This window comes from Gossypium hirsutum, chromosome A01 (assembly GCF_007990345.1).
Source record: "Gossypium hirsutum isolate 1008001.06 chromosome A01, Gossypium_hirsutum_v2.1, whole genome shotgun sequence".
In the NCBI taxonomy this organism is placed as follows: Eukaryota; Viridiplantae; Streptophyta; class Magnoliopsida; order Malvales; family Malvaceae; genus Gossypium; species Gossypium hirsutum.
The window spans coordinates 7354116-7376696 of record NC_053424.1 but is presented as its reverse complement, the minus strand read 5'-3'; the positions used below and the strand labels follow the sequence as shown (position 1 = coordinate 7376696).

The 22581-nt window shown below is 36.4% G+C and overlaps 3 protein-coding genes across 4 annotated transcripts; 2 read left to right on the top strand and 1 right to left on the bottom strand.

Moving 5' to 3' along the window:
- Nucleotides 1-28: 28 nt before the first annotated feature.
- Nucleotides 29-8611, top strand: LOC107917757 (uncharacterized). Its single transcript, XM_016847053.2, has 6 exons — nucleotides 29-1942; nucleotides 2355-2495; nucleotides 2630-4385; nucleotides 5108-5397; nucleotides 6038-6888; nucleotides 6968-8611. The coding sequence occupies exons 1-6, from the start codon at nucleotides 557-559 to the stop codon at nucleotides 8349-8351; spliced, it is 5808 nt and encodes a 1935-aa protein (XP_016702542.2). The 5' UTR covers nucleotides 29-556; the 3' UTR covers nucleotides 8352-8611.
- A 1001-nt stretch (nucleotides 8612-9612) lies between these two features.
- On the top strand, nucleotides 9613-11654 carry LOC107917945 (probable 2-oxoglutarate-dependent dioxygenase ANS). 2 transcript variants are annotated; one of them, XM_016847383.2, is made up of 4 exons: nucleotides 9613-9889; nucleotides 10282-10789; nucleotides 10854-11175; nucleotides 11257-11654. In XM_016847383.2, exons 2-4 carry the CDS (start codon nucleotides 10311-10313, stop codon nucleotides 11509-11511), a joined length of 1056 nt encoding a protein of 351 aa, XP_016702872.1. In that variant the 5' UTR covers nucleotides 9613-9889; nucleotides 10282-10310; the 3' UTR covers nucleotides 11512-11654. The 2 variants fall into 2 exon arrangements, with proteins under 2 accessions (XP_016702872.1, XP_016702873.1); XM_016847384.2 differs by having other exon boundaries at nucleotides 9620-9889; nucleotides 10267-10789.
- Nucleotides 11655-12076: 422 nt separating this feature from the next.
- LOC107917944 (UDP-glycosyltransferase 79B6) lies at nucleotides 12077-13995 on the bottom strand. Its single transcript, XM_016847382.2, has one exon. The coding sequence runs from the start codon at nucleotides 13687-13689 to the stop codon at nucleotides 12313-12315; it is 1377 nt and encodes a 458-aa protein (XP_016702871.1). The 5' UTR covers nucleotides 13690-13995; the 3' UTR covers nucleotides 12077-12312.
- Between the last annotated feature and the right edge of the window lie 8586 nt (nucleotides 13996-22581).

Here is a 22581-nt window from a genome sequence, read left to right as displayed (position 1 = left end):
TAATTTAATTAGTTATTATTATAATAAAATGTAGATTTGAGTTAGGTTTGAAAGGGTTATAATTCATTAAAACCCTAATTAAACCTTTAATATCCCTTGGACTCCAATCTTTTAAATTAAAATTTCATTCTAATTCACGTTTTTATACGCGCGTGAGATGAACATAAAATTTATATCGCACGACAGTGTTTTCTTCTCTAAAATCTTATGCCCTAGTTTTTAACCTGAAAAAGGAAATCCAAAACTTGAAGCCACTCAAAATCCAGACTTTTTTTGGTCTAAATTGACTTTTAAGCGATTTTAACTTGATGGGTTTCTCTCCATTTTCGATTCCCAAGCCGGAACGATCCGACTCAGCGTCTCCGTGGTGAGTCAAATCCTGAGTTTGATCGTTTTTATATTTGTTCAAAATTGTATTCAATCACCCATTTTAAAAAAACTGAAAGATGGATCGTTAATTGAATACCATTTGCCTGAATCTTTTGAAAGGATATCGTATGCAATAGTTTATAACTTTGGGAGAAAGTTTTATATATATTTTGCGGAGGTTTTGGTCATGCAATTATCACCTACCTCGGTTTCTTCATCAAAGCGGAGTGATTTTAGGCGAAAATCGGGCAGTAGGCTTCGACAGAAACATAAGAGATTAGATGCAATATGTGAGGAACAGTATAATAGGAACCATGGTGAAGGGAATAAGAGGGACGATGTTGACGGGTCCGGAAGTGCGGATTTCGAGCTCCGTAGGAGCTCACGAGCCAGGAAGGCACCGGTTATTCTGGATGTATCACCTCCTCCTCCGAGGAAAAGGCAGAAGATTAGGAAGAATGAGAGGTTTGTTAGGGGGGGTAGGAGTTTAGGGAGTGTGAAGCAGGAAGAAGAGGAGGAGACGATCACGGAGGCGCTGACTTTGGGGAGTTGGAGATCAAGATTGAGGACAAGGAGAAAGAATGTGAATGTCAAAGTGAAGGTGGAGGAGAGAGTTTTATCGAGGAGGAAGCTTTTTGAGGATATAGGTGGCAATGAGGATGAAGATAAGGAGGGGGAGGAGGAGGAGGCGGAGGAGTTGGACGAATCGGATGGAGGGGAAATGGTAGCTGTGAAATCCAGGAGGCTGGGGAGTATTGAGGCTTCAAGTGGTTCGCAGAGTGAAGAGAAGGTTGAGATTTGTGGCATGGAAGAAGAAACGGAGTTGGAAAAAGAAGAAATTAAAGGAGATGGGGTAGTGGAGGGTGCACCTGTTTTAGAAAGCAAAACGAATCCTGGAAATAATAGGGGTGATGAGGTTGTGGAGGGTCCAGTAGTTTTAGAGAGTGAAATGAGTCATGGAAATGGGAAGATAATAGATGGCAATGCGGATGAGGTGGTTAAAGATGATAAAGAAGTATCAAACTGTATGCAATCAGAGGAGTGCATTGGCCATGAAATTCTTGAGGTGACTGGAGCAGTTGAAAGAGTGGAGCTGACAGAAGAACAAGTACAACAGTTAGAATGTCAGAGTGAAGGAGAAAATGAAGAGGATGCTGTAGAAGTGGATAATGGTCCAGAGGAAGTTGAAGATGTTGGTCTTCATGATGCAAAAGAGGATGGCTTAGTAAATGGTGATGAAAAACATTCGGAATTTAAGAATGATATGAAGGTAGAGAAGTCCAATCAAGCAGCTGCGTATATGATTGGCAAGTCACATATCAAACAAGGGAGAAGGTGTGGTTTGTGCGGTGGTGGGACTGATGGAAAACCACCAAAGAAGCTGGTCCATGATGCAGGTGATAGTGAAAATGAAGCATATAGCTCTTCAGCATCGGAGGAACCAGACTATGACAATTGGGATGGGTTTGGCGACGAACCTGGGTGGCTTGGTCGTCTCCTAGGTCCTATAAATGATCGTTATGGTATTGCTGGAATCTGGGTTCATCAACAATGTGCTGTATGGAGTCCTGAGGTGCAGTGCTGTTTTCTTCTCCTCTTTCGAACTTGTTAATTGCATTTTCCTGGTATTGGTGGATATGTTTGTCTAAGCATCCATTTATACATATACCCACTGATTTTCATCAACAATTTTTTGGATGTCCACTGTTGTTGTGAAAACTGGTTTTGTGCTTTTGACACACCCTGGTCTTTTCCCATAGCTTCTCAACCATTTATACTCTTCTTCATTCCTAGTATATCTTGAACTTTTGCCGTTACAACATTCACTTTTATGCCAAATATGCTCCTAGTCGTTATCCTATATGATTTTAGGGCAGTTCAAGAATTCTCCAGAAGTTTACAGTATATATCACCCATTAAGTTCTCCAGAAGTTCATTTTTTTTTCTTCTGCATATCCCCCATTCATTGATATTCCTGTCTTCAGGTTTATTTTGCCAGCTTGGGTTGCTTAAAAAAAGTTAGGGCAGCACTCTGTAGAGGAAGAGCATTAAAATGCAGTAGATGTGGGAGGCCAGGAGCAACAATTGGATGCCGTGTTGATCGTTGTCCAAAAACATATCACTTGGTTTGTTTCTTGATATCTATGCCCAAAAAAATTATCTCATTTAAAGCATCCTCCTGTTCCTCCTGCTTCAGTTTTGTTTGAGAAAAGGAAGAGGTTCATTATACATTTTAATTGATGACATTCATTTTTTGCAGCCTTGTGCAAGAGCTAATGGCTGTATATTTGATCATCGCAAATTTCTCATAGCCTGCACTGATCATCGGTATCTCTTCCAACCTCATGGAATTAAATATTTAGCCCAGATAAAGAAAATGAAAGCTAAGAAAATGAAGTTGGAAATGAGGAAGTTATCAAATGATGCATGGCGAAAGGATATTGAAGCTGAAGAAAAATGGTTGGAGCATTGTGGTGAAGATGAAGAGTTTTTGAAACGTGAGGGCAAGAGACTTCATCGAGATTTGTTAAGATTGGCACCTGTCTACATCGGAGGCTCTGAGTCTGAGAACGGAAAATCTTTTGAGGGCTGGGAATCTGTTGCTGGCTTGCATGATGTTATCCAATGCATGAAGGAAGTTGTCATCTTACCGCTGTTGTACCCTGAGTTCTTTGACAATCTGGGGCTTACACCTCCCAGAGGTGTTCTTTTGCATGGTTATCCTGGAACAGGTAAAACTCTTGTAGTGCGAGCACTGATAGGTTCTTGTGCTCGTGGGGATAAACGGATTGCATATTTTGCCCGCAAAGGTGCTGACTGCTTAGGAAAATATGTTGGTGATGCTGAACGTCAGCTGAGGCTCTTGTTCCAGGTTGCTGAGAGATGTCAACCTTCCATAATATTCATTGATGAGATAGATGGTTTAGCACCTAGGCGAACAAGGCAGCAAGATCAGACACATAGTTCAGTTGTGTCCACATTACTTGCACTGTTGGATGGTTTAAAGTCTCGAGGTTCAGTGGTGGTGATAGGGGCAACAAACCGCCCTGATGCCGTTGATCCTGCATTGAGGAGACCAGGGAGATTTGATCGAGAAATTTATTTTCCGCTCCCATCAATGGAAGACAGAGCTGCAATCCTTGAACTTCATACTAAACGATGGCCAAAACCAGTTACTGGATCTTTGCTCAAATGGGTTGCAAGAAAGACAGTAGGCTTTGCTGGTGCAGATTTGCAGGCCCTTTGTACTCAAGCAGCTGTTATTTCTTTGAAGAGGAATTTTCCTTTGCAGGAAATTTTGTCAACTGCTGAAGAGAAAACTCCTGGTGCTAAACGTGTTCCTCTTCATACTGTTACAGTTGAGGAAAGGGATTGGTTGGAGGCTTTGTCATGTTCCCCACCTCCTTGCTCACGTAGAGAAGCTGGAATGGCTACTCAAGATTTAGTTGCCTCTCCTCTCCCTACTCATCTCATTCCTTGTCTATTGGAACCATTATCCACCTTGCTTGTTTCTCTTCATTTGGATGAACGCCTCTGGTTGCCGCCCCTTCTTTCTAAAGGTGGTGCAGTGATTGAGAGTGTGGTTGTTTCAGTATTGCAGGACAAGAGATTGCCCAAGGATCATTGGTGGTTCCATGTTCATGACTTTCTTCAAGAAGGTGAGGTTACTGGGGAGATAGAGAGAAGATTATCTCATGCTGGAATGTTAATTGGAGAGTTTGGCTTTACTGATTATGATATGGGTGATATTAGTGACAACGGTGGTACATTTGAACCTTCAATTGTGCGTAGTGGTGATACATGCTCTAGTTTGTCACGAAATACCTATTTTACTTCAACAAGGAAAACTGGGTTTCGAATATTAATTGCTGGAAGTCCCAGATCTGGTCAAAAGCATCTTGCTGCTTGTCTTCTTCACTGTTTCATTGGGAACATAGAAATACAGAAAGTTGATATATCTACAATTGCACAAGAAGGAAATGGTGACTTAATCTACGGAGTAACTCAAATTTTAAGTATGTTCCTCATGCCATGTCCTTTTGTTGTGGTAGCATTAGTTCTTTGTTAATACCTGTTTACATTTTGAGAAACATGAGATTGATTATAAGTGCAGACTTTCATCCTTTCATACAGTGTGTTTCCCTACCTCCTTTTTTCCATTTATGATTTTTGCTTCTTGGATTATGTTTTTTAACTGCTTTGTACTTCTTCAATTTAGGATAATTTCTTGTCTTTTCTTCCTTGGTTAGTTAGAAATATAAGTTAAAAGGATAATTAAAGGCCTCACTTAAAAACATCTAATTTGGCATTGACTATTTACCTCTTGAAAATGAAACTAGTGGAAACTAGTCCAAAATTGGAATTTCCTCATATATCTGTTTCTGGAAAGTTTCATTATGAAGTCAGTATTCAGTGGTGCATAGCTAACATATTATTCTACTAAATAAGGACAGACTATGGAGTTCCCTATAGACCCTTTTCTGCAACTTAAGTAGTTAGATTTATTTTGATTTTCCTTTTTATCCTGTTGTGGTTAGTAGCTTAATGATAATGGGTTCTGTTAGCATGTATGACATACTAACTGTTTTTGTTCATGTTCTAAGTTTTTTAATCTATTTGTGTCCATTCACAGTGTGTTTTAAGCTCAAAAGAAATATCTTGCGTGAAAGTTAGACGACCAGGTTGATAGATCTAGTTCATCTGGAAATTCTTACAAATTATTCAAATTGCATGGCAGTGAAATGTGCAAGCATGGGGTCAAGTGTATTGTTTATGCCAAGAATAGATTTGTGGGTTGTGGAGACCACTAATCAAGTTTCCAAGGAGAGCAGTTCACCTTCAACATTCCATCAAACTCCCATGGAGGAAGATCCTCAACTTGTTGAGAAGGAAAATGGATCCTCTCTGCAATATGAGTTGGCAGGGACAGCACAGGCTACAGCCACCGTACAAAGTGTCTCACATGCATGGAGCTCATTTGTTGAGCAAGTGGAATCTATTTGTGTGTCAACGTCCCTGATAATTGTGGTATGAATTATTTCATTTACTTATTTGCATTTCAAGATCTGATACTTTAGTAGCTAGGTTCTACTTGTAGAGCATGGAAATAAAAGTGGTTTTTGCTTTGATAAAAGCAAATTCATGTGTTTGATCTGTAAGGTTATTATTATTATTATTATTATTATTACTATTCAAGAGTTCCTTGGGTAGATGTGATTTGGCTAGTGTTGGGGTAACATAGTAGTGCTTGCTTGACAGTGTTTAGATCTAAGTGCTTGTACATTCATGACAATGCAATAAGCTTTCTGCTGCTTTAGCAATAAAGGTTATTTTGACAGTGCTGCTTATCTGTTTGTTAAACTGAATGATCTGGTAGAGTTTTACTGACCTTTTGAGAAGCTCTAGGTTAGAGGTTCTTTTCTGTGAACATCATTCTCATGTATGACTGATCAAACTAGAATACAAATTTGAAGCCCATGTATAAATTTAGGAAATTATGAACCAATTGTTGTAAATGTGTTAATGTTTCAGTCTGATCCTTATACAACTGAAATTTTCTCTCTTAAGACATGGTCTCCCTTCCCCCATTTTTTGCTCGACTCGTACTGCCATTCACATCTCTTGCAAGCTTGATGTCTAAATCTAAATGCTTCTTATCTCTAAACAGGCTACTTCAGAAGTTCCTTATCTGGAGCTCCCTGAAAGAATAAGGCAATTTTTTCAGAGTGGTCAACCAAATTGCAGTCACAGAACTACAAGAGAGCAAACAGTACCCAGATTCACTGTTCATGTTGGCAACAATTTCAACCGTGATATGGTTATCAAACTATCTGCTGCTCAGTTATCAAGGGATATCCTTCAACCATTTGTTCATTTAATTCATCAAAGATCTCATGTCCATGAAGATTCCAGAACAAAAAATTCTGTCCAGACCTCTGAAACTGCAGAAAATGACAATGCATCTCAAGGTTTAGCATGTGAAAAGGGGGTTGCATCAGAGACATGTGGTGAGTTGTCTGTTACTGTTCCAGCAGCCCCAACAAACAGTAGAAATTTGAAGGGGAAATCAAGCTTGATGCTGGCAATATCTTCATTTGGCTTTCAAATTTTGCGATATCCTCATTTTGCAGAGCTTTGCTGGGTGACATCAAAACTTAAAGAAGGTCCTTCTGCAGATGTGGCTGGTCCCTGGAAGGGCTGGCCATTCAACTCTTGCATCATTCGTCCCACTAACTTGTTAAACAAGGCTGCTGTTGCTTGTGGTCCCAGCAGCAGTAAAAGCAAAGGGAAATTTGGGTTGGTTAGAGGTTTGGTTGCTGTTGGTTTATCAGCATACAGAGGTGTGTACACATCACTTAGAGAAGTTTCCTCTGAGGTACGGAAGGTTCTTGAGCTCCTAGTTGGGTGGATTAATGAAAAAGTTAATACTGGAAAAGACAGATATCAGTATGTTCGTATTTTGTCTGAAGTTGCTTATCTGGAAGATATGGTTAACAGCTGGGCATATTCACTTCAGAGGTAACCTTTTTCTCATTACTTCAAAACTTTTGGTTCATAAGTGGATCTAAAACTAACGTGAGACTTGATTCATTTGCAGCTTAGATCAGGATGTTCAAATAAAAGCAGCAAGCCTCGAACCATATGATTTGGGATCTCCAGATAATCATTTTACACGTGTGAATGACACAGATCAAGTGGAGGAATGCAGGCCCAGAAGTTGCCCGGAAACAGAAGTAGCAAACAATGAGGAATTCACCATGCAAAATACTAATTCCATTGACTTGAACAAAAAAGATGATCATTGTGCTTCTGACCATGAGGGAAAACTTGAACTTTTTGAAGATGCTGCACGGCTAATAGGCATCAGTGGCAATACTACTTCAGAGGAGCATCACAATTCTTCTGTAGCCAACCAATTGATTGTTCATGTTGACAAGCAGAATGGGGCTACTCCTGGACCATGTGGATCAGAAAGTACTAGAAACCCTATGTTTGAGAGAGAATTAACCATGCGAAATATGGATTGGATAGACTTGAACAAGATGGATGCTAATGGAGCTCCTAGTCACAAGGGAACAGTTCTTGCTGTGGATAAGGCTGTAGACCATATAAGCCTTGGCGGTAATACTATTTCAGTGGAGCATCATAACTATTTTGCAGTCAATGATCCAGTTTTTCTTGTAGACAAGCAGAATGGGAGTAACCCTGGACCAAGTGGGTCAGAAAGTCCTAGAAATCCTGTGGTTGAGGGAGATCCTGGGTCCTCAAAACAATCCAATGGATTTGCACCAAATGGATTCGTTCTTTCTGAGAATGGATTCTGTAGTTCAGATGAACTGGATGGTGTGAAGTTGCCTGCCTCTGCTAAAGCTTGCGACACAGAGACAACTATCACATCTGAAGATGGCAAACCTACAGATCATGAACATAAAGAAGTTCCCAATTTCTCTTCAAGCGAAACTGCTCTTCCAACTGAATCAGTGGTTACATGCTTTTATCATTGCTGCTCTGGTTGCCTCCATTCCCTCCTTTTTTTGATGCAAAAAGTTCTGCTTAAAGAATGGAAATCAAATGGGAGCTATTTGACCGTAGATGATGTTCACGATACAGTTGCATTATTATCTGTGGATCTTCTTTCAACAGTTAGGAAACTTTTTGCTGCCAGATATAGCTACAATAAATTTGATGAAAACTTGAGAAATGAAAATCCCGGGAAGTTATCTCACCGTCCAGAGTGGAGCATATGTCAATGCGAAAGCTCAGAAAATAGTTTAGTTATTCCTAAGGAATGTAGCTGTCACTCTGTAGGCAACACCTCTCCAAACATCCAATTCGGGTTTGATCCGAAATTTGTTTACAGAGATGGAGTGCTGGTTCCTATAGATTCTAACAAAGAAGTTTCATTTCACTGTAAATTCGATACATTATGCCTTTGTTCTCTTATAGAGTCAATACTAATGACAAAGCAGCCTTTTGATTGATCCTGGTTTTTACAGCATGGATTGAGGTGAGAGTTTCTTTGGCTATTAAAAATCAAATTTTGTTGGTTGGCATTGCTTTAAGTCCGTATCGAATCTTCTTCCTTGAGGTATGCTAGAATGGTCTTTATTTTCTTTCCTATTGGAAACTGCTTTGCCAAACTTTTCGGTTCAGCTTGGTTGAAGCTAACCTATATATACCATGTAAATTTCATCATCTGAGTTTATTGCACCTCTTGAGTACTGTCAAGTATTTGTCCTTATGGCCATCACATAATGATATAATGTTATGGAGGGTTGGGTCTTATTGCTTTCTGCAAGTTATTCATTGATCTCTACTAAGATTGCAACTTAGTCCCAGGTACTGCAATTTTCTGGCTCAAGTTTTGAAATGATCATTTGAAGTATTCTTTTTGAGTGTCGTGTACATTGACATCTTCAAACGTGCTTAATATGTTGCCTTCATTGTTAACTGATGTGATGCATATGGTGACAATTATATGGGGTTTCCTTTACGACTCCTATGATATGGAGTTGTATTTTGTGCTTTGCCTCGACTTAAAAGTTCATAATAACTTGTCGCATTTTTATGATTTTGGATATAAAAGATGTCTTACAGGTTGAATGTTACAATTTGTTTAAATTTTTTCGAATTAATTCGTATTTGAACAAGCAACTCAACCTTTATTGTCTACATCAAAACATTGCCTTTTTTGAATGGATGTTTACTCGAAGAATTCACTTGGGTTTGAGTTTGTTGGGAGAGAGTGATAGCTTTTTATTATCTTAATTTTTAATAATTTTTTCATCGAACCGATTAGGTTACTGGTTTGTTGCCTGTATTAGTAAATTGATTGCCTCGTTGGTTCAATCACTAATTTAGTCTAGAAATTAAAATTATTGGTTATCATTAAAAACATAGTTACCAAGTAAGTATTTTTCTATTTTAAAATGTCAAATTAATAAATTTAATAATATTTAATTAGATTTGAATTTTGAAATTTAAAAAGTAAAATGATTAATTTTTAAAAATAAAAGTTTAAGGATTAAATTAATTTATGATATTTGAATAATGTAAAAAATATTTTAGAAATAATTTAATATATATATATAAGTTGTTTGAATTGTATTACTGTATTTAAATAAATATTAGCTTGAAATAAAAACTTAAATAGAAACAAAAATTAAGAAATTTTATTTAGATATCATAAAAGTTAAAAGAATCTATTTAGAAAAAATAAAATAATTTAGTAATTTTCATTTAATAAAAGGTAAGAGAAAAAGTTGTCCCTCTTAATAAGAAAAGCTGATAATTTCTTTAGAGTACACTCAAAACAAATGAAGAATCTAACACAACGACATAAAAAAATTCTTAAATTTATTAATTTATTAATTTCATAACAAAAATTATAACTTATCCGAAACAACCAGAAGCCCCATCCACAATTAGTTCTTACCTGTTGAGTCTTGGTGTTTAATGATTTATAGAGGCCTGTCTGTCTTCACCAATCTTTTGTTCGAAGTTTAAATAATTGCTGCAGGTTAGTCAATTTTCATTTTCATTATATTTTCTCATAGGTATAAAAACTCATAGATTATTTATATAATTTATAATCCAAACAAGTTTGTCTGATTCTGTTGTCATCTTTGCAATTTGGAAATTTTCTGGGAATAAGATTTGAGTCTTAATCTGTTTTTGCTGTATTCAACCATAGTTTCGTACTTCAATAAAAATAATGAATTTTTAAGGCAGAATTGTGTAGTTTTGGCATCTAATTTGGAAGTATGATGAAAATATGATATGGGTTTCAAGTTTTAACTATTAATTTGGTTTTGTTAAGTTTTATGCAATTATAGTTAACATAACTCAGTTTCCATGATATTTAGGGATTTGCTTGATTATCTGATCTTGATTCAGTATTTGGCTTTGTAGTTCAATAGCTAGTTGAGAAATTGGGGGAAATGGAAGGGGCAGTAAGGGTTCAAATTCTTTCTCAAATGGGCATTTCAGAGGTTCCGTCACAATACATTCAACCCCCCAAGAACCGGCCTGAATCTGTAACTGAAAATATAGCTGATTTGAGCTGCAAACATGTCCCTGCCGTTGATCTATGCAGTGAAAAGGAGTCCGTCCTCCCAGCCATTCGAGAGGCTTGTCGAGAATGGGGAGCTTTTCATGTTTTCAACCATGGGGTACCTACGAAACTGTTGGATGGTTTGAGGAGAGCCTGTCTTTCTTTTTTCAATGATTTCCAGATGGAGGATAAACTTAAATATGCTTGCAATCCAAATTTTGCTGCCTCTGAGGGATACGGTAGTCGTTTGCTAGTAAGCTCTGAAAATGAAACTGTTTTGGATTGGAGGGACTATTTCGATCACCATACGTTACCTCTTTCATGCCGCAATCCTTCAGCTTGGCCTCATTTTCCTCCCGAATACAGGTAGTGTGTTTTATATTGATTAATGTTGTTAAAGGTGTTCTCAACTTGGTTTATGTTTATGTAGGGAATTGATGGCTAATTATAGCGATGAGATGAGAGTGTTGGCTCAGAGACTATTGGCATTAATGTCTGAGAGTTTAGGACTGAAGGCGTCCTGCATTGAAGATGCAGTCGGGGAGTTCTATCAGAACATAACAGCCAGTTATTATCCTCCTTGTCCGCAGCCAGATTTGACGTTGGGCCTGCAATCTCATTCTGATATAGGTGTCATCACGCTTCTAATACAGGACGATGTTGGCGGCCTTCAAGTGCTCAAGGATGGGGAGTGGCTCTTGGTCGATCCCCTTCCAAATGCCATCCTTGTTCTTGTGGCTGACCAAACTGAGGTGTGTTACTCATCTTTTTAATATTCTATCAATGTATCATACTATGAAAAATGAGTGTGGAGAATCATGCCTTACCTGCAGATTATAACTAATGGGAAATACAAAACCTGTGTGCACCGAGCCATAACAAATGCAAGCAAAGCCCGTCTCTCAATCGCCACTTTTCATGACCCAGCCAAGACTGTCCGAATATCCCCCGTCTCTGATCTTGTGAGTCAATCTTCCCCACCTCTGTACTCTTCGGTTCTTTACAGAGACTACTTGTCTTCATGGTACTCAAACGCCCCTGAAGGAAAACGAAATCTTGACAAGCTCCTGCTTGACACTTCAAAGTAAATTGAAAACGCCCGTGCTCTCTGCAACTTAACCCTGTAATCAGTTCATGCTCTTTTCATTTCATAACTCAAAAACATTTTCAGCTATTGTTCTGCACTGTATGCAATAAAGAAGAGGAATAAGAACAGTCAGGTGTTATTTCATTTGTGCAATGAGATAAAGTTTGATGTTTGCATTGAAGCTTCAAAAGCATGGGGGGATTAGATGAAGACTACACAATTACTGAATTACAGAAGTTGAGGCCTCATTATACATGAAATGAAAATATGTTGTTTTATAATAATTCCATACACTATGGGAAGCTCGGTGCTTGGACTTTTTACAAGCAAAGGATGATTTAAAGTAAAAAACTTTTGCAGATAATTTATTTTTTCTAATTTATCAAAATTTGCATGGTGGATAGCAATGTGGCAAAAAGTGGGCATAAAAGTTGTTTATAAAAGTAATGTGACATGATTCTAAGTAAAGAGTGTTTTAATTTCATGTTTAAAAAGTATTTTGATTATCGATCTTTTAATTTAAAATATATTTGTATAATAAATAGTTGTGAGAATAATAGAATTAATTAAATAAAAATGACATTTATTGATGAACTGATTTTTAAACTTACATCAAATAGCTGCAACTAAAAAGATCTAAGTTAAACTTACATGAAAATAAATATAGCTGATAATGAACTAAAACACAAGATGAGTAAGCTTCGAGAAAGGTATATCCATGGCATTTGAATGCTCAACTAATTCCAAGCTTTTTCAAGCCATATGACATTTGGGGGGGGGTATCCTCTTTCTTACGATGCTTTCAACTGACAAGTTCACGCATACCTTGCAGAAACTTGTCCATGTAACCATTCATCAAGTTAGGGTTTATTACTTCTCTCCATTTCTTATGATTCTCCATCACCAATTTACTCACTTCACTCTCTTTATCCATCACTGATTTGATAGCTTCACTCAAATTCTCCTTTGAAATCCAACCGTTCTCTTCTTTCTTCACCTCCACTGCAACCTTCATCTCATCGGCCAATAGCCTGGTGTTCAAGATTTGGTCAGCCAGGTGTGGAACCAACACGATTTGGCAATCACTAAGCAAAGACTCCCACATGGAACCGAACCCACAATGGCTAACGAAACACCCCACTGATGGGTGAGCTAACACCAACGGTTGCTGCACCCATCCACCATAAACTACTCCTCTCCCTTTAACCCTCTCTTTGAACCCTTCAGGAAGTGCTTCTTCCACCGTTTCGGCTCCCAATGGTGGCTTCAGGGCGATGAAAAACGGCAGCCCTGTTAGCTCGAACGCTAATACAAGTTCACGAAACTGGGCCATCTCAAGAGTTAATTGGCTCCCGAAAGCACAAAACACCACGGAACCTGGTTCAAACCCAGCTAACCAGTTACCCCATCGTTCATCCAATGAAGACTTGGAATCTTCGGGTAAAACTGGACCTGTTAAAAGAACTTGTTTCTGGTACTGGCTGCTGATATAATCACACAGCTTCCCTTCAACTTCGTAACAAGTCCTTATGGATATAACATCACAGTTCTTCATTGACAAAGTGATTCTCTCGTAAAACGTCATCTCTGCCCCGAAAGGATTGGTCACAAACAACAGGGTTTCTAGTTCAGTCCCACGCAACACTATGGAAGTTGAAGGGTAACCAGGTGGCGGCGTAGCCAACTCTTCCATAGTTATAGGCCTGTCCGTCGGCACATTCCGTGCCGGAACCAAAACAATAGCGATCGATGCGGCGGAAACGACGTTGAAATTAATTGTTTTGATCCCCAATGGTTTGGCTACCTCGGGAATCCAATAAGCAGCATCGTAAATAATAAACTTGGGTTTAATCGACGTGACGAGGCTCTCGAGTTGGTCCCTGGTGAGGTCCAAGGCTATGGCGAGGAAATGACTCAAGAAAACGGGGACATCGGAAGCAGTCTCGGCACCGGGAGGGAGACCGTTAACGGAGGGGACGGTAATGACATGGAACGATATGAAATCTGGGAATAGATTCAAATGCTGTAATTGGTTGATAGCCTTTTGGGGTGTTGCGAAAGTGATTCGATAACCCTTTTGAGCTAACTTGTTAGCTAGATGAAGATATGGAGTTATGTGACCAAGTGCAAACCACGGAAACATGAGTATACGAAACTCTGAACTATCGGTTTCCGCCATTTTTTATTTTTATTTTTTTTGTTGGTGGTGGTGAAATTGGAGGTAGATTTTTGGAAACTCTTAGTTTTCGAAGTGGATATGAATGGATCTCGTTAAATACCGAAATTCAAGGGAAAAATGATTGACCCAGATCTTTAAATTTAACTAAACAGCGAAATCTTTTGCGGTAAACTCCAGTTGAAAAGTCTGCAAATTGGAAATGAAAAACAAGTTTTTTTATTTACTACAAACGAAGTCAATCAGACACCAATATTTGAGAAAGTGTAAATTTAAAATAATACATTTATGAGATTATACGGGTTTTTTAGAAGAAAAAAAAACTAAATCACTTTTGCTTATAATTTAAAAAAGTTAAAATATATCATAAATCCCTGTATTTTTAAAAAATTTGAAATCTACTCTTTATACTTTTATTTTTAAAAATTTAGTCCCCCTACTTTTCAGATTTTAAAATTCAAGTCTAACTATTAATACTGTTAAATTTGTTGGTGTGGCATTTCAAAATAAAAAAAATTCATTTGGTAATCATATAACTAAAAAATGACATTATAATGAACTTAGATTTAATGAAAAGAATCTAGTAGTATTAACAATTATACATGAATTTTGGAATCTGAAAAGTAGAATGACAAAATTTCTGAAAATAAAAGTATAAAAACTAAATTCTAAAGAGTAAAGAGACTTATGGCATATTTTAACCTTATCATAATCTAGTTTTTTTAATGAAAATAAGGTATCTTGGTAAAAACATGCATCTTCAACCCCTCTCAATTTCAATATTAAGCAAATTAATCCTTCTAAAAAAATTAGATCTATTTAATTGCCGTTAATTTTGAAAATTAGCAACTCAAGATAATTAATCATAGCGTTAATATTTTCCATAAATTTTATATAATTTGATTGGTATAATAACAAATTTATTCCTTAATGTTTATATATTCTGTGTAAACATTGACAAAAAGCGTAATATCTTGGGCCAAATTTATTAAATCAAAATTAAATTGATAAAATATGTAAAATTTGAAGCTGAATTTATTATAATACTAATAAAAAATATTATTTATATTATTATTATTTATATACAATAAAATTTTCTTAATTCAATAATTATTATTTATAATCAATTTTATATATATAAAAAAGTTAATAAATAGATTTTGTGCCATTGAATATTATAATAATATCAGGGTTTAAAAGATGGATACTTATTAAAAATTAGCACCGATTGCATCAAACATAATTTGTTTAATAAGCATAATGGCCAGAAAACTTCTCTCTTTTTTCCTCCAAGCCATTTAACTTTAATTTCTTTCTTATTTTGTTTAGTGATGGTATCAACTTTCGAATTAGTTATTGCTAATATTTTTTTCTTTCCACCAACATTTTTTCTTCTTCTCATTCATTTCAAGTGCTTTCTTTCTTTTTAGTTTGCATATTTATTTTATAAGTATCTTCGTTATCTTCACAAGTTGTGGTAGACAGATAACGATGGGTATCTTGAAAAATGGGTTGACCATAGATCTTAAATGGTAGCTTTTCAAGAGAGTATGTCAAAATAATAAATAATTTCACGAATTAATTTAGACTCATATTGTCTTAAGTTTGTGTTGAAAAAATTGCATATTATGGGAACTTTGAGGCATATTCTCAATAGGTAAAGGTGGAGAGTTGAATCATAAAATTATGGTTTCATATTCTACTCCATGAAACCTTTACAACGGTATATCATATGCTCAAAATGGTAGAGTGATGAATAAGAAATTGATGCTCAAAGTAAGTTAAAGCTTAGATCCCACATTGGTTAAATACCAAGTGTGAGATGTGTATATATATGAGAGCCCTCTTAAAAGATTAATGAATGATTAAGCTTGGAACCTTACCTCTTGGACAGGGGGGTTCAAGTCTAAACTTGTTTGGGTTGTAGGAGACATTTAACTAACATTTCTCCAAGTACGGTAGAAGCGGTCAAATTTGATAATTTAAATATAAATTATTCTATTTATATTTTATTTTTTTATATATATAAAATTGTTTATGTATATTTATATATTTTGTTCGCTAGTGTGTTTTGTATAACAGTTTGTATGTTTTTTTTTCCCATTGTTTAATAAATTTTACTTTTAAAAGTTTTTGTCTTGTCTTGTACAAACTTTTTAGGACGCTCAGTTCTTTTACTGATTTTGTCCGTCGCTTTGGACCATTCAGGATTGATTTCCCTTGCAATCACTCTAAATATGTCATGCTTAAGTTGTGGTAAAGTCGACTGTCCATGGTTGTAATGTTCTATTAATGATGTGGTTGAAGCCTTTATTGTATTGATAGAGTTTCTCTTTCATCGCTGATGACGAGTGTTTATTGTCTTTTTTCTTTTCCCCGAATTGTATGGTCCTATTCATTAAATGAATTAATAAATTTACCTTTTCAAAAAAAAATTATTAAGCACCCATGATTAATTAGTATGATAATGATGTCTAAAATTGTTTCAACTTCTTTATTTATACATTTTTTACAAAAAGTAAATCCTATAATAAAGACAATTTAATAACATGGGTTTTTAGATAATTTTCCATTTCATATGTTAAATAGCAAACTTTACATTTTAGCTAAATGAACCAAATAAAGTAAGGTAAATATATTTAGACAATACCTTACATTCTAACTAAATGAACCAAACAAGATAATATGACATATTCAATAATATGCTAAATAACATTACATTCTGATAATCTTATTACCTAAGGTAACAACCTCTTGCGATTATGATGGACATCACCAAGATAGAATGTTGTTGAATAACCATTCAACTAATATTGGTTTAGTTGATGCAATTGAATCATTTTAATTACCAAAAAAACAAAAAAGTCTCGTAAGTCAAATATTTGACTTCGATTATTACACAATCACAAAATTGTATTAATTTCTTTTTAAAAAGAAAAATCTTCTTATTTTTAAGAACAATTAATATCACATAACTTATGCTAATGAGACATTAACTTATCTGTAAAATAGGAAGTTTGGGGAATTTTGAGGTATGAGTAAGTTATTTGTTGAGTTAGGATCATTTGTATTTATTTTTAGTGCGGTGCGTTTAATTTTTATTTTTGTCTCACGTTATAGTATTACTGAAGTGTCTAATCTCACTGTCACTTGTTTTTACATTAACTGCAAGTAAATATACTGCCTATCCAAAGGAGTTCTTAGTTTAATTCAATACTTGTAATGGATGCTTTTTTATAGAATTGTTGATATAGTTGTGAGTTATAAATTAAAAAAAATCATATAACTTATGAGTTGCTAATTTTTAACTACATTTATATTCGATATGGCACTAGACTCAATCAAGAAACTAATTTATATGCCTTTTTGAAGGTAGAAATAAAATATCAACTACCATGCACAAAGTTATGACATCCTATGTAGGCTTAGGCCTGCTAGATACGTGTTTCACTTTGGATCGCCTGCGGAGCACGCAGTCTCCCTTCTGTGAGCTCCTTGAATGCATGAGAACTGAGACCGTGGCCTTCTCTTGGTTCGTACGAGCTCGCTTTGCGAGCTGGATCTGTGAACTCCCCTTGTTGTTCTCACGCGGTTCGCCTTACATTCAATCATCTGGTGGGATCTATCCGGATCACAAATAGGTGACCCGGGTCTTATCTAAAACTCGGGTTGGTGATCACCGATGTAACACCCCTAACCCTTATCCATTGCCAAAACAGGGTTACGAAGCATTATTGGACTTTTTAGATCAAATACGATCATGTCTTATCATTTAACATACATATCAGAAACTAATCATAATCACTCATACTGTCCCTTGTATGAGCCCTCGAGACCTAAAATATGCATTAGAAATAAATCGGAACTAAACCGGGAACTCAGAGAATTTTTCAGAAAATTTCAAATTTTTTTTCAAATGAGCAGGGGACATATGCTCGTGTGGCTAGGCCGTGTGGCTCACACAGTCAAGAGACACGCCTATGTCTTAGGCCATGTCCAAATCAGGGTGCTTACTGACTTGGGTCACACAGCCAAGCCACACGCCCGTGTGCTAGGCCGTGTGAGCACACTGACTTGTAAAATTAAGGTGCAAGGGTCACACGGCCAAGCCACGCACCCATATGCTAGGCCGTGTGAAAAATCCTGGGTATTCTGCTTTGCAATTTAATATATGCAGGGGACACACGGCCAAACCACATGCCCATGGGCTAGGTCGTGTGTCGCACACGGCTGAGACACACACTCGTGAGGACAAAAATAGGTCATTTTAAGGTCACATTTCTCACCCATTTTGGTATCAACCTAAATACAACATTTTAACACATCAATGAATCACAACAAAGCAATCATAGCAAACCAAAATCATGTTTTAAGCATAGCGTATCATCACATATACCAAAATACCCAAACTTACCTATTTAATCCATTTAACAATTCTACCTAAGTTCACCATAATTGAAATATACACAAACACATATATCATTCACGCCAACAACATCAATATGTCTCATTCCCAATCCAACATATATATAAGAAAAACTATAATTATTAATATTTACACAAGACAAACTTTAATTAAATCCACACAAACCCTATACATGCCATATAAATCGTATTGAACGTATAAAAACTACCAAAGTAGGTGGATAGTGTGATTTGATGTGTTGATCCGACTTCTAACCTTACGAGAATCTACAAGGACATTAAACAACACAAGTAAGCTTAATGAAGCCTAGTAAGTTCAATAGTTTAAACTTAATTCTTACCGAACCTACTATAACACATCAACTAAATAAAATTCATTCATTGTAAGCTTCCTACCAATCATAACTTCAATCGATGAATACACTTGATAAGTTTATTTTCAAAATTAAAAAATTTACGTTGTTTTGTAATACCCCTAACCCACATTCTTTGTCAGAACGGGGTTACAGGATGTTACTAGAGTTTATAGAATAATTACACATAATTCCACTATTTGCTCATATTCTAGTCAAGTTGTCTTCTCGAGTCATAGTTACTAAATTATTTATTTCTTGAGCTACAGGACTCCAAATTAAGTTCCGCTAATTTTACCTGAAACTAGACTCACATATCTTCTTACCATAAGATTTTCAGAATTTTTGGCTTAGCCAATAAGTACAGTTTATTCTTCAAATTCACTCATGTTTTGCTGTCAGACAGTTCCAACCCCTCTTCACTAAAGATTAATTATTTCCTCATAAGAAATTCGGATAATGTTCTCGTTTGTTTCTTTTGAAAATAGAAGTACTTGTATAGAGAATTCATCATATGATGATTAGCATTTTCGAGAACAAGAGTTCCATAAAACACTTCTGTCCATTTAATTTTCTATTTTATCTGTTATATCAAATATTTAATTTGCCATAGTTACATTTCCAACCCAAGCTATAGTTTATAGAGATAAATTATACATCGGTGATCACCAACTCGAGGTCTAGATAGGATCCGAGTCACCTATCTGTGATCCACAAGTGGATGTTAGTACTAGGAATAGAAAAGACCGCGTGCTCCGCAAGTGACCTAAAGTGAGACACGTGTCTAGCATGCCTGAAGCCCGCACGAAATGTCAGTACTAGGAACAGAAAGAACCGTATGCACCGCTGGTGATCTAGAGCGAGACACATGTCCAGCAGGCCTAAAGTCTACATTGATTGTCAGTACTAGGAACGACGAAATCAAGATAAAACAGTGGAGTCATATCGTGAACTATAATAATATGTATAAATACTCAAATACTCCATTAATGAGATACGAGATAAATTACTTAACAAGATAATAGATGATGCACAATAAACCAGTTGTAAAACGATAGAAATGGACAATAAATAGTAATATTTGGACCACCCATTTAATTATTTTCTTTAACTAATCAATGAGATGATACACAAATCAAAAGGTCTTTGAAAGGTTGTAACGGGGCTTTGGGTTAAGGTGTGGATAAAGGCTGAAAAAGAAACAGTTAGAATCGAGATTAACTTGATAAATTACCTAATTGGAAAAATAACTAAGATCACTTGAATAAACATGAGCTTCATTTCAGAATATGGAATTAAATACTTAAGCTCAAAAACAAAGAATTATTACCAATACGTATGTTTTTAAAAAAAATAAAAATAATTGTGTAAGAGAAAATTATAAGATTCAGAAGAAAGACAATAGTTAGGCAATTAACAAAATCAAATCTCGACAAAAAATGACTCAATAAACTAGGAAAAATTCTTAACGAATCAAAAAGTATGATATAGGGGTTGAAATTTAGGGTCTATTTAAAAAAAAATAGTTTGTTAAGCTCAAAGGGATTCACTAAGGGTTAATTATGAGAGTAGGCTTTTTATGGGGTAAATGGGTTAAATCCTAAGTGCCTTTATCATTTTAGTATAGCAAATCAAGGGTGTGGTCTCGACATGTATAATCTATGCAAATTTTAAAATAACAAATCAATGTTGACACACTCATAACCAATAAAATCAGTGAGCAAGAAAGATATATGCTCTAAAAGGCTCAAAATCTCACGAAAATTATGGGTATTTGATGTCAATCCTTGTAAACTCAAAACTTCAAGATAATACCTCAATTCAGGGGAACAACCTAGCAATTTTATTTCTCAAAAGTTTCAGCTTATCATACTCAATTCTCTAATGTCTTAAAGTTTAAACAATCAATGCACAGTTACCTATGATTTACTCCAAAAACATAATAGAAATCATAAATCAATCAGAATTCACTCTAATATAAAAATTCAGGGATTTCTGATAATCACATAAATAACCTCCCCATACTTAAGATGTATATTGTCCTCAATGTAAAAAGATATATAATATTAATATAAGCATAATATCAAAAGAAAGGGAGAAAAGCGAAACTGCCCTGAATTTTTGAATGAAATTCTTGGAATAGCGAAGGCTGGATTTGAAGATATGACCAATGAAAGACATGATTCTGAGTTACTAATAAGAAAATAAACACCACTGTGGAAGAGAATTAAGGCTTACTCGATAATAACCATTAAGATAAACATAGTTCAAAATCTAAAAACATAAGTCTTCAAGAAAAATAAAAGAAAGATAAAATGAAAATAAATAAAAAAAATAAAAAAATAAAAAAAAGATAAAATAGATGGACTCAAAGGTCCCATCATCGGTGTCGTAAGACTGTTGCACTGGAGGAGCGATATGGAGGTGCTCGCGAATTTGCCGCAAAGTCTCATCGATACTGTCGAACCTCGCATCAAGACCGTCGAACCTCTAAGCACAGTACTGATGAAAATCAGTAAATTCCTCGAATGACACTTCTTGAAAGCTCGCAGTGGAGGGAGTATGTTGATGACTCGATGGTGGTGGCTGTGGTGGGTCCTCGTGAGGGGGAGAGACATCATCAGTAATGTCCTCTGGCTCATCTTGGTTATCAGACTGAATGAGTCGGTATTGAGGGAGGTTGAATCCACGGCGTCGTTCTACATCCTCATATGGATCATGCTGGAAATTCCCTGAGTAGACATCTGGCCGACTAGTATGAGTGTCGATGACATCTCTGGAGTGTCGAAGAGGCCCAAATGTCGAGTGAGGTGAGTTACGTAAGGGCCAAGACAGATGGGGCCCCTCCTATGGCGATCTGTCTGGTAGAGAAAGGCGAGGGCGATAAAATATGCCAAGTCAAATACATGGCCAGTCACCATGCTCTATAGGAAGTACGCGTCTGTGGTGCTAACCACTCCGGTGCTCTCTTTCCTTCTAGTCAAAGTGTGGGCCAAGATGGCATGAATGTAGCATAGTGCTGGAGGGAGAGAAGTCGCCTTCGAGCGATTCGCGTCATATATAATTTGGCCACGTGTGAGATCAGCCCGAAGCATAAAAGGGAATATGAATGTGTCGATGAAGCTGGAGGAAGTTCTCGGTAGACATGAACTCCTCCGTGTAGAGGCCCAAAGCAGATCCAAATTCGGGTACACTCATATGCCTGACAAGTCCACCAAGTCTGAAAACGATAGTACCGGCCTCGTCATGTGTGTTCATCACGTCTTGCAAGTAGAAAGTAGTGCAGAACTCCAATGTCAGCTCTGAATATGTGGGCTTGATGATTGCAAAGAACCAATCCCATGGTGCAGTATCGAGATGGAATCAAACAAGGTGAGCAAGTTGGACCTATTCCAAAGCGGCCTAGTCAACACATCGACCCACTCCCAATGGTCGTACTCGTAGAAGCTAAAATAGGTCATCCTGTGGGCTGGAGGAGAATCGGAGTAGTGGGTGACAAGCTTCGATCTAAATGCTCAATGAGATTGCGCCAGGACCCTTATGCCTTTTCGAAGCGGGGGCTACAGTCTTTTTACCTCGTGTGTTTGTCATGATAAGTCTGCAAGAAGGTAATTGACGAAATTAAGATAACAATGAGCTCATAAAGAATCTAGAATTTCAAGAGGACTATTAATGATAATGCCTTGTAAAAGATTCAAAACAGAAAGTAATTGATGCATGAGAATGTATATAATAAAACCATATTGCAAGAAATATTAACTTAATAGCAAGAACCTAAAATAATAAGATATGTCATACGAAATATATTAAAATAAAAATGCTAACCAAATTAGTTGTACTTAATTAGAGTCTTCTAACTTAATGAGATAAAGATAAAAGAAAAGAAAATAATAGGTAATAAATAAATAAATAGTTAAATAAATCATAAAATAGGCTTAAAATGGAGGTAAAAGGGAAAAGAGGGAACCACAGTGGTGCTGCCGATGGTGGACGAAGTTGCTCGGGCCGATAATGGAGAGCAGGTGTAGGACACGGTCGGCGTTGGGGGCGGCACGGGTGTTGGGACTAGGCCGTGCGGCGCGCGATGGTTAAGAGATAAATAGGGAGAAAAGATGAT

Excerpts from the sequence above, each read along its gene's own strand:
- LOC107917757 (XM_016847053.2), top strand. The coding sequence starts at position 557 with ATGCAATTATCACCTACCTCGGTTTCTTCATCAAAGCGGAGTGATTTT. Across the intron at positions 4,386-5,107 it reads CGGAGTAACTCAAATTTTAA|TGAAATGTGCAAGCATGGGG; the intron begins GTATGTTCCTCA and ends ATTGCATGGCAG. Across the intron at positions 6,889-6,967 it reads TGGGCATATTCACTTCAGAG|CTTAGATCAGGATGTTCAAA; the intron begins GTAACCTTTTTC and ends ATTCATTTGCAG.
- LOC107917945 (XM_016847383.2), top strand. The coding sequence starts at position 10,311 with ATGGAAGGGGCAGTAAGGGTTCAAATTCTTTCTCAAATGGGCATTTCA. Across the intron at positions 10,790-10,853 it reads CATTTTCCTCCCGAATACAG|GGAATTGATGGCTAATTATA; the intron begins GTAGTGTGTTTT and ends ATGTTTATGTAG. Across the intron at positions 11,176-11,256 it reads TTGTGGCTGACCAAACTGAG|ATTATAACTAATGGGAAATA; the intron begins GTGTGTTACTCA and ends CCTTACCTGCAG.
- LOC107917944 (XM_016847382.2), bottom strand. The coding sequence starts at position 13,689 with ATGGCGGAAACCGATAGTTCAGAGTTTCGTATACTCATGTTTCCGTGG.